Here is a 12,230-nt window from a genome sequence, read left to right as displayed (position 1 = left end):
CTGAGCTGACTAGTGAACCCTGGTATAGACAACCTGCATTGTCTCTCTCACACAGATATAATACTTAACAGAAAAGAACCAGATAAAATTACCAACTGGACCACTTCCACCATGGGAAAATCCCTTAAGAATATTAAGATGAATACTCTGGCAAAACGAACGTGAACCATTGCACCGCATCAGCCATGTAAAGAGGAGAGGGAAAGCAGAGGTAGAGATCGTGCTGAAACTGTCTTCTGTCTTTATACAATGCCTGTTTGAGGCACTCATAGCAGCTGTTTGAATCCTCCCTGTGGTTCTGGGTTAACCCAAGACACAGCATAATGTAAATGCAGACATCAGAAGACGAACACAATGCCGGATGGTAGGAATGTGAAACAGTAGCAAGAGCTATCTTCTATGCAGATTATCAGTCTTTAAGCTCCATTTCTAAATTGTCTCCTCCTCTGAAGCAAAGAATTAAGTATAACTTACTAACATATTAATGAGGATGGCATCAAGTATGTTTGAATACAAAATGCTTGTTTTCAGTCCAGCTTTCAAATCACACTGATAAACTCAAATAAACATGAAATGAAAAACAACCCCAGCCACTTACTTTTGCTGCTCCTATTTGCTCTTTTCGAAACTTCTCCAGCGGTGCTATTAGCACATCATTAGCATTCTGGATCTGCAATATTAAACATAAAGGATGTTTTCTTAATACAGAGTATTTGCAGAAAGTGGAGTCACTGTAACTCTGCCAATGTGCAAGACAGAAAAATGCATGTCCGAAACATTCTGGTAAGAGCAGAAGGCAAGTAATTATGTTTTATTTACACAAAGCATACAAAAGACATGTACACTAGTCTACCACAGAACATTTTTATGAATAACTAAGGGAATTTCAATGGAAGATGCAGTAATTTTCTCTCCAATATGCAGAAGGTTTTCTGGTGCTTTACTTCCATTTCTTGTATCTTGCCTAAAACCAGAATAGAAAACAAAAACTTTCAGGAATATATTTTGGCAGAACAAAGAAGACAAACATGTGACTACTGACAGCACTGACTAAAAAAAGTCTGTGTTTATGGAATCTGAAACTTTGACAGCTGAATATTTTCACCTATCCCTTTGGTTTATAGACCTAGGTACACTGAGCAGAAGACAGTGAGGCAGAGAACTCTAAAAAGATATGTGGATACATAAAAGAAATACTCTAGATTGGGTTCCTTCACTTTTCTAGTTTTTAAACTAATTTGAGATGTCCTGCAGCTATTTTTATCCCTTTAACCTAAACCAGAGTTCTTAATGAAACACAGTTTTCCCCTCTGGCCTCTGTTTATTTAGTGTAAATCCAGTCCTGGGAACTCCTCCCTGAAACCCATTCCCAGCAGCAATCACCCAAAGCATCTGTAGTCATTTGGGACTGGAAACACACAAGCAGCAGAATACAAATGGCAGCCAAGCCATCATGCCACTCTCCAAGGAAAAGAAGCATAATTTCCCCATGTGCCTTTTAGGTACAGGAAGAATAACCAATTAAATTGACTTTGCTGATGAAAATCAGAGAAACTAAAACCTGTCAACATATCAGAAATAAAGTACAATAAAGCACATTACAATATTCTATTATACTGACTACAGGCAAAACTCTGGGTTTTCTGCACAAACAGCTTTTTTCTCCTCACCAGTACAATCTTTACCAACACTCATAATTTGGGCTTTGGCAGATTTAGTGGTCTGGGCAAAACTAACATGTACCTAAGCCAAATGTGAATGAATACAGTTCTTGTGGTTCTTCCATAACAGTAATTGATAAGTTACATTGTCAGTTGAGCACAAAAACTTCCCAAAAGGCTGTAATAAAAACCATATAGAATAAACCTACTGAAATATAAACACACTTTCTTTCTTCCCAAACCTAACATTACAATTCAAAAGACCACAGAATCACCACATCTCTTAGCAGGACAAAGTTTTAGGAGAAACTGAGACTCTCTTTGCCACCCTCATGAAGTGAAGTCCAAGACAGAAATGGCAACACTGGAATGCTCAGTGATATCATGATCAAAATGTGCTACATTTAACAACAAAAATAAGGCACAGAGGATGAGGAGAAATGCTTTCATTGCATTTAACATCTTCCATCAGTCCCACTGGACCAGACTACAACACTACCTTACTCTCCAAGTGGATGCTTCCCAATAAAAAATAGATTTTTAGCCATTATCCAGCAATCTTACTGGGACTCAACACCTTTTACGAGGTAAAGTGCACGCACTTAGCAAAAGATAATTTCAATCCCAAGGATCACTAAAGCAGATAAACAGCAGTGCAAAGCTTAAATGACTTGCCTACTACCAAGCAGAATTTGCCTGGAAGTAGCAGCTGGAAGTTTTGATAGCTTACAGAGCATGTACATGGCTTTTAGCAACACATACAGAAACCACAAATGATTGCTGGAATCACTGGTATAGAAATGTGGATGCAATTTTTTTTTTCACATCCCAAGCTAAGTTCTTCTCTGCCCTTTAGATTCAGTGCTAAATATGTCACAGTTCAATTAAGGGAGACAGATATATATTATTAAGCAGTTACTTCTGATACCAGCAATCACTGCTAGTCTTGTTGCTAGTCAAACTAACCAGTGGAGCTCATTGACAATCAAACTAACCCCATGCGGATTTGAATGGCCCCTCCCTTGACTCAATGCTACCATGGTCATGCAGCCTCCATGCCACACCAGGAGACCTCACTCCTATACATTGTCCTCTTGGCAGTGTTAAAGTGACTGAAACACAACTCCTACCCATCTCATTCAAAGATGCTGCAAAGCAAATGATAAGATACTTGGAAAAAGAGAATCCTGCTTCAAACACCATGGAAGAATACACAGGAAGAACTGAGAGGATTTGGCTGAGAGCTAAGTGGCTTTGCTGAGCTGAACCACAATGTTATACTCCCACAGTTATTCATGAAATGGGAATGGACAACAGGCATTGCTAGGCTTTCATCTAGACAGGGTCTGTGCCTCTGAACAGATCTGCTAAGCCACAACAGCAGAACACACTGCAAGCTCATCCCTGGGCGGAAAGGTTCTACTGGCAAGAACCCTATTGTGACAATTCATCTCCCAGCAAAATTAGGAGCTAGGCAAGAAATAGGCTTTGGGTTTGGGGAGGGAGAATGTGGCAGCAAAGGAATTAAGAAAAATCCCAGCAGATGCATTTCAACAGCCACTATTACGAGATGCAGAATGCTCCACTGTGTAAAGACTTCCATCAATTTCTACCAGGTTGGGCCTAGCTTTTGGAATCTGAAAATTATAGAGAAAGAACTTTTGCCTTACATATTCACTTAATAATTGCCTTTCTTTGTAAATTACTATCACTGCAACTACCTCACAGTTTCTTTCTTAAGGGTTATAAATCTGCATGCAGCCCTTCCCCCCCGCCCAAGTCTTCTTTTAAAGCAGCAATCCAATACTCCCACAACCATTTCTGTGGAAATCTGACTGCTTTAGATAATCTGAAATTTTCACTGGGTGGTCCTGTGTGTAATCCCTCTCCTACTCAGTTATTGTGCTAGGTTGAAATCAGGGACATTGGGAACAGGCAAACAATGTCAAAAAGACTGTTACCGTTTTTGTAAACTTCAGATATCCATGTTGTGTCTAAAATTTGGATCTTACCCTTCCATTCTTATTCAGAGTAGTCACACCTTTAGAGAAGTTACATTTTGTTGATCTAACAGTTATTGAATGTGACACAGTTCCAGTGTTCAGCATGGTTAATATGTGGCAGTCAATCAAATGACGTGATTGTTTCTCTTGTTTGGCAAAAGCAATGGTCTTTCTCCAGAAAAAGAATACCACAACTAAATTTACTGACAGTTCATCAGTCTTTTTTTAATTAACATGCTAGACAAGTATTAGCAGACATAACAGGAGAATATTATTTTGACATTTGAGAGAGCTATATTAGATACAATAATAAAGAAACAGATTTTTCCAGACTAAAAAGCTTGTTCAGATTTTTATCTTTGGTATATTTAATTCCACTTAGATCTAGTTAATTGTACTTGTTGGTAAAAGCACCATTGAAATAAGTACCACTAAAACCACACAGAAGTTTAAAATATATTTGAAAAAGAAGCATATAAAAATTCAAAGTACTTTTTCTAAGGCAGTTTGACAACTTATGAGGTTGGTCATTGGTTGCATAGCTGCAATATTTCAATATACCCTGGCAGCCTTTGAGACAACATGGTGAAACCACTTAAGTTTTCTTTTCTGATTCATGATCATCCACTTTTCCAACTTACCCTCTTTCCCTCCAGGAGTTAGCTGTGAAATTGAATTTCTGCATCAATACTGAGATTGGTGCATAATATTGTGGTTTGCCCAGATTGCAGATGTGGAGAGAAACTCCCCATCTATACATTGAAGATTTATTGGGCTAGCAATTTTTTAAACTTTTCTTAACAAAAGTTTCAATCATTACAATGAAGACCATTAAGAGAATCATAATTATTACACAGTGTTAGAGAAGAATAAATTTATTGCAAACATATCTGAACATTTTCATTTCTAGATTTTTCTTAAATTCAAGTCAACATTAATGTTTTGAATGAGTTTTCTAATCAGTTTTCTGATTTTTCTGAATTTAGGAGAGTGAATGATATAGAGCATGTACATGCAGCATTCTTCTTCATTTACTTAAAATGAAAGAGGATAGATAAAGATTTACATGGAAAGAGGGCAGGTTTTGGTTAGATATTAGAAGGAAATCCTTCATTGGGACAGGTTGCCCAGAGAAGTTGTGGATGTCCCATCCCTGGAAGTGTTCAAGGCCAGGCTGGATGGGGCTTTGAGCAGCTTGGTCTAGTGGAAGGTGTTCCTGCCCGTGGCAGAGAGTTGGAGTTGGATGACTTTCAAGGTCCCTTCCAACCCAAGTCAATCCGTAATTCCACTTTGGTAGAACCAGTGGATATAAACAGAAATTCACCTAAAAAACATCAATGCGGCTGCTAATTAATTTTTACATACTACCAATACAGAAATTTTAAGCCCTGAATTGTTTTATAGGCTTTTATCATTACCTTAATGTCTACAGGGCTGAACTGCAGTAGCGAGGACAGTCAATACCTTTTGAGCTTGCTGTTTTCATTTGTAGGGATAAGGACTAGGTAAGTCACAGAAAGAACTGAGCTAACAAATTTACCAATTGCCAGAAGAAGACAGCAACAATTCAAGTGAGGAATATTTGCAGTAACAGAATTATATTAAAGCTACCTGAATGACAGCAAAACAATTTAACTACAAAACCTGTGGAGTTTATATAGTGTATCTTTGAAAAACATTTTTTTGTTCCAAAATCTGCTGTGACTACTTTTCATGGCAACACAGAATGACCACACTAGCACATGGTATATAGAACTCATTTCCCTGAAATACTGAGTGGCTCTCAAATTCTGAATGCTGACAAATATTAACTTTTTTCATGTCAGTATAAGACTTTTAGAAAACACAAATTAAATTCATTCAAAGGGGGCAACAAATCTCATGGTTAATATATACACAGTAATGCGTTTCTAATTTAGAAAAATATTTCTCTAGTAGACAAAAAGACATAATTTATTTTTAAATCTTTTCCCCAATAACTAACAGTTCCTAACATCTGATCAAAATATCTCTTCTTCCAGTCTGAGGACAGCATCAGCAGCTCCTAATCAATACAACTTCAAATACAACACTTGAGACCAAACACAGACAACAGGCTTTTGTATAACTTATGTATACAATTGAACGCTACAAAGAATATAAACATGCCATGATAAAATACTGGTCATGTATTTAAGTGCACAATTTCTGTTTTAGAAGTTAAAAAATGTAAATATTACACAAAGTTAATATTGTGAATTTCAATGCCTGTAACTACTTGACCTTAGCAAGACAAATATTTTTACAGCTTTGTATAGAAAACTCTACTATTCTCAAAGTTCATCTTAATACCTCTCACCTATAGAAAAAAAAAAAAAAAAGATTACATCAAACAATATCTAAGCTTATGTTAATTTCCTAAAAGTATCACTATCACTGCCACGTATTTAAAGTAAAGCTGATGATAAAGGAGATTGAGAAGACTATGAAGTTTTAACTACAGACAATTAATAACATAGGCTGGACACTTCCATATGCAATGTGCAATGCAACATTCAGCTTCTTACCAAAATCTAAAGCTGTATCAAGTGGTATGAATTCATTGCCACAAGGGGATGCTTATAAATCACATACTAGCCAAGGCTGGGAGTAGTTATACACATGAATCAAAGAATGGTTCGGGTTGGAAGGGACCTTAAAGATCATCAGGTTCCACCCCCTGTCACAGGCAGCAATACTTTCCACTAGATCATATTTTTTCCTCAGTATTTTCAAGTGAACTTCGATTTCCTATATTGCATAGTTTATGTTTAAAAATGCATTACTGTAGTGTCAAACCTGAAGTGATTGTTTTTTAATAGAATAAAAAATTACACATGAGAAAGGCTGCCTTTAGCATTGAAAGGCCAGTCTCCTTATGGACTCCTCACAAAACATTAGAGGAAGAACAGAATTCACCTAAAGAACAACTGAAGAATTTCAGATGTTACGTGTCCTCAGAAGCTTTTTCCTTTTGACTGATTACAGACCAAGCAGATAAAAACGCAGCCAACCTTCAAAAAAGTCAGTCTTCATGAATCTGACTCAGATTTACCATCTTCTTTTTGCACATAACATTGATATTCTAAAAAGTACACACTGATATGTAGTGTAAATATACACAGCAAAATATGATATATAGATATACTATTTTAAAATTAACATTGCAAACATAATTTCAGATCACTGATATTCTGAGTCAGAAGGGAGTCACAACGATTATCAAGTCCAAATCTTAAAAGAATAGCCCATCCAGGGACTGAATCCACAACCTTGGTGGTATAAGCACCAAGCTCTGACCAACTCAGCCAATCTGCAGGGTCTTGTGTATCTTGACTTTGCAATTACTTGGCAGAGGTCTTGGTAAATGAAGGCCTCCTGATACATTTTTCTATCAGAACATCTAATTATTTGTGAGTGGACAAACTAGATTTGGAAGTACTAGTGAGTACTGAGACTATCTTTGTGATCCTTAACCAGATGCAACTTTATCTTGTAAGTTGGGGAGAATATCAAATACCAGGAGGTCCTCTCAGGGTCTCTCTCTGTCCCAACAGTTTCCTCTGCTCTTCCCAAATATCAGCCAAGGAAGAAAATAGTTACAGTTTGTAAACAATATATTTTGGGAGCTCATTAGCAGAAATGAGTGAGTCGACACTGTTTTAGAAATACTCCCTTGTACTATCTTCTTTTTCTTTGATATTTTTAACTACCCACTATACTACTATGCACAGTATGGAATTAAAAAGAATTAAGTTTAAAATGCTTTCATTACATCAGCACATGAATGAAGTGTTTATATAAGCCACATTTCACTAACTTTATACCCCAGCAGTCTCATAGTTGAGGCATATGATTTCTGGGCTGCTTCCACATGTTCCTAAACAGGGTTATGATGACCTCTGCTATCTTAGATGAAGGTACAACATAGCAAGTACCTACAGCAATCACCCTCAAGCATCTTACCTTTTTCTAGTAGCTCAGTCTTTAAGGCAAAAGACAATATGTATGGTACTTTAGCACTCAGAGATCCCAAGGTCCAGTACAACCTTTCATTAAAACAGTAACTTGATTCTCTTGGAAGGAGGCACCAATATTCTTCGTGTCTGAAATGGCTGTGGAGCAGAAGTTCCCTTCTTCCTCCCAGGAAGCCAAGCCTTATGAATGACCCTGAAAGCCTGGGTCTTTAAGACCATGCTATACTAGCACTGGTTAACTTGCTTTAGGGCCAAGGAACAACAGAGAAGTATCAACTCTAAGGCTTAGCATTAAGAAAATAGAGAAAGAGAAAATGTATTTTTGAGTTGAAGTAACAGCTATCACACAAAATACGGAACTTCAGGTGTCCCCTAATAAATCAGTTCATGCACTGCCAACAGCAAGATCTGACAGAGGACATTAACAATACCAACACAAAGAGGCTCAACGACTTACCGAGCAACTAACTCACCGAGCAATTAACTCAGTCACTCAACATTAGATACCCATTGTCTCTGTGGATACAGCCACATAAGCTTCCCTTCCCAAACAATGAGGAGAAATAAGCATAGGAAGCCTGTGATCCATTCAGACAAGATACATCACATCATGAAATTGTGAGGCTGTTTGCAATCAAATTCAAGTTTGCTAATCTGCTTACATAAAGGTAACTCTGTGTAGATGTATAAAAACTTAATACAACAGTATTTAGAAGTTTCCAAAAGAAAGCAAATGAACATCTGGGCTACTGGGCTTGAAGTCTGCTTTCCCTCAGAGATATTGCAAACCCATTTAAAGTTTTCTGTGATAAACCGAAGAAATATGGGACTGGGCAAGATTTGCTTTTCATTCAGCAGAAGCAGCTGGATTCAACAAGACAGCAAAAAACATTACAGACATTCCAGGATTCAGTAAAGGTTACTGTCACATTAACTTCACAGTCTGAAGCTACACTTACAAAGGTATATGGAACTTCTAATATAACCAAACAGATGAACTACAAGTGTAGCCACACACCCAAATAGATAAAGAATAAATTAACTAAGTGACCAATGAAATAGTGTAACAAACCACTTGCTTCAGAGTTAAAAGAAAAAACAGTCAAATTTTAACTCTATCATCATGGTAAATAGGGATCACATGAGTTAGATTTTATTATATTAGGTCATACAAAATATGGCTTAGTCTAATTCCAACATGAAGCAATATTTTTACGCCTCCTGATTTCCTTTTATTTAATTAATTTCTAGCATAGTTATTACATTTATCACCAACTGATTACATGTGCAATGCTGGAACAGGTACATAATCAGAACTTCACACCTGATCTAGGCTATTTTTTTCTGTCAAAATTCAAATTGGTCCTTGCATATCACTTCTCTTAGAGACGGGACATCATTCAGCCTCAGAAATAACCATTCTGCCCTCCATCCTCTGGCAGGATGCTGCCTCCACTATTCACATTTTCTGTCATTCACAGGTACTAAGATGCCAGATTCACCAGCTGACTCTGGAATGTGGCAGCTAATTGGAGTCTGACCAAGACAGCGCTCACACAGGGAGGTCACTGAAGCTAAGCATGGAAATCAACAGAAAAAACTGGATCATCAGAACCCAAAAGTTCCTGCCATCTGACTCTAGTCACTCAGTGCTGCTCCAAAACCATTTTATGCTATCCACTGGCAATATCTTATAGAAGCACACCAGAAATTCCCAAGGGAACAAATATGTAACAGAAGTTTACAAGATGAAACATGTCATCCAAATGACTTCAAGCATCTCACAATTATTTTTCTTAGTGGTTTGTTCATCTCTTCATGAACAACAGCCATAAGAAACAATTCTCAATGACTGCAAGACTGGACTCTGCAGATATTGCTCACTGAGTGACAAGACACGGAAAGAAGGGTAAAAATGAACTTAGATGAGAATACTTGCACCATGAATTTACAGCAGCAAGTTTCAAATGCATCTCAATAGTTCCTGTTTTGCATAATAAGGCATGTTATCTATGACTGAACTTATCACTGCAGGCAAAAGAAAGTAAAGCTTGCAACAAGATTTCCATACATTAAAAGTTTTTAAAGATGCAAAAATGGTGTTTGGCATGTTTAGATAAAGTATATTGACAACACATTCATTTAATACTTCTTTTTAATGTTACTTCCTTTTAATTATCTTGTTCACCTAATTTATTCATTGTCTGTGATTTCTCTGGAGGGAAAAGCTAAATATTCATTCCATCTGTTTTAAATTCACCATTTGAGAATTTGCAGTAAGCTTAATACATCTTTCTAGCCTTATGAAGAGAAAATATCATTATATTTAAACTCCCAGAACTGTTGTTATTTTACAGCAGTTAAGTTTTAATGTTTGTATGCTAATTCGTTTTGGTCATAAACACAAGATTCTTGGGCATTGTTGGACCACAAATACGTCAAGCATGACTTTAAACAGCACCAAGAAGAAGCTACTCAATTCCTACCATTTGTATGTGGACAGATATTGTATTTATAATCATCCTCCACTAAATGTTTTAGTTTGGCAAACCAAATCTACTTCACATTTTAAAAGCTGATGCTCAATTTTTCCTTCTGAGTTAAGAGTGTGCAGTAGACCTATATTATCAATCACTCTAAGTAGGAGTAAAGTCAGAGGCTACAAACCTGTCACATGCCCAGTGAGCAAACTGCCTCTGATAACACAGAGGCAATGAGATGTCTAATACTTTTTATGGACAGCCTTAAAAATTATTTACAGCATATAGTACAATGTCATCTGCCTACAGAAAGCAGATGTGTTTGAGGGGGAATATTAGATGCCTTTCAGGCATTGGGAACTGCTGAAGTGAAATTGCTACATATACCTTTATGTTAATTCTGGTTTCTATCTTCAAGATGCACAAAACAAAGTCTTAAGCAAACATGGATTAATGAAAACAGTCACATTCCACATATATGTTCATGTAAAAAGTCAGATATTCTCTTTTCTCATAATTCTTTATTTTACTTCAAATCTCAAAAGACTGCTAGATTTAATTTTCTTTAGGTAGGTGAATGAAGAGACAAGTTAAATACCTCAATTATTTGACACAAATAAGACCAAACTGGATCTTTTCCTGTTACCATCATATTTAACAGACTCTTATAAACTTAGATAACAATAGGAAAACCATGTGATGGTAACCTTCAAAAATGTCTTTAAATTTTTACCAGACACTTAAAATTTATTCATTTCTTAATAAAATAACTATACAAAAAGTTTACATTTATAGCATCTTTTAAAATAAAAGATTAAATAAAAAATTGCATAAATACTTTTAGATGCTATGATCCACAAATAATATCAATGTAAAGGCAAACAGCCTTCTGGAAAAGCAACACAAAGTATTCAGAAGACAAACATGGAAATGGACAAATGAATAACAGCAGTTGATAAGAGAAATAAAAAGGAGAGTGTGCTAGTTTTTCATAATAATCTCAAGAAATTGGATGCCAAAGGTCAGTATCAAGACAAAAAAATCCACCTGAATTATTAAAGGGCTTGGCTAGTTTTATGACCATTAATAAACACACACTACTTGCATGTTTTAAATTTAAGGAAATCAGATTTTAAAGCATTCAGAGCAAGCACGTAACTTGTCTGTCATCTCCCTCTCACATCACACAAAATGGCAAAGGAGTCCTGTGTTTGTTGGAACACTGGATAGTCCCCAGAAGAAACATCTGTGTACAAAAGGGGCCCAAACAAACTCAGAAAAGTTACTCTTTATAATGTAGTTGAAGTGGTAAGGGTAAAAATTCAAACATTAATATCATACAAAAATTATTGATTTTAAATTTTAATTTCTGTCCTTCCCTTTGCTAGCCTGAATAAAATAACAAAAGCAATTCCACAGCTCTTCTCATGTGTCAAGACTATTCCAAATGTCAAACTCTGTATCAAGTATTACAAGTACTGAATAAAGATGTAAATACTGGCATGTTGTAAATTAGGCTTCATGGGGAAATTCAGATGCAAAGAACGATACCAAGGGAATTGTCCAGGCATGGGTTTAACAATACTGCTGTTGCCCTCCCACAGAAACTTTTAACAAAATTGACTTCATTTCCCTCTCAATGTACCTTGCCAAGAAATGGATTAGAATAAAGGGCCCTCATTAGCAATAAAAGTTTGGAGGGAAGTGCTGCCTGAAATTTGCTTTGCTGAAGTGCATGCAAGGAAAAGTACTTTGCTAGCAGAGTCTGCACAAGGCAGTCCCAGCCTGCTGGTCCTACTGTCTCAGCTGCTGCTCAACAGCAGGACACTTCAACAGCAACAGAGGAATAAACTTGTAACGTCCATGCATGTATCATCCTGATAGCGAAGCCTAGGATGTCCTTCTCTACCAACTCACAGACCTTCTCAACTCCTAGCAAGGTTCTGCAATGTGCTCTGGGAGACAGTATGTGAAAGCTGACAGAATTATGCAAGGAGTATTAATGCTCAAATCCTTTTTACACTGTTAGCTTCTGAGCAAAATTTAAGGTGCTGGTGATTCTTAAATGTAGCGGTTATGTGTAGGAAAGTA

The 12,230-nt window shown here is 36.7% G+C and overlaps 1 protein-coding gene across 1 annotated transcript in view; it reads right to left on the bottom strand.

The window, feature by feature from the left end:
• The window catches only part of ARHGAP42 (Rho GTPase activating protein 42), a 143,493-nt gene that overhangs the window by 66,574 nt on the left and 64,689 nt on the right, over positions 1 to 12,230 (bottom strand). Inside the window, exon 4 of the mRNA XM_063148900.1 lies at positions 599 to 670. Within this exon, the coding sequence (XP_063004970.1) occupies positions 599 to 670 (72 nt within the window). The remainder of the gene's footprint in view (positions 1 to 598; positions 671 to 12,230) is intronic.

This window comes from Melospiza melodia, chromosome 2 (assembly GCF_035770615.1).
Source record: "Melospiza melodia melodia isolate bMelMel2 chromosome 2, bMelMel2.pri, whole genome shotgun sequence".
Classification (NCBI taxonomy): Eukaryota; Metazoa; Chordata; class Aves; order Passeriformes; family Passerellidae; genus Melospiza; species Melospiza melodia.
Note: the sequence above shows the minus strand (reverse complement) of the source record. Positions and strands in the feature narration are given on the sequence as shown.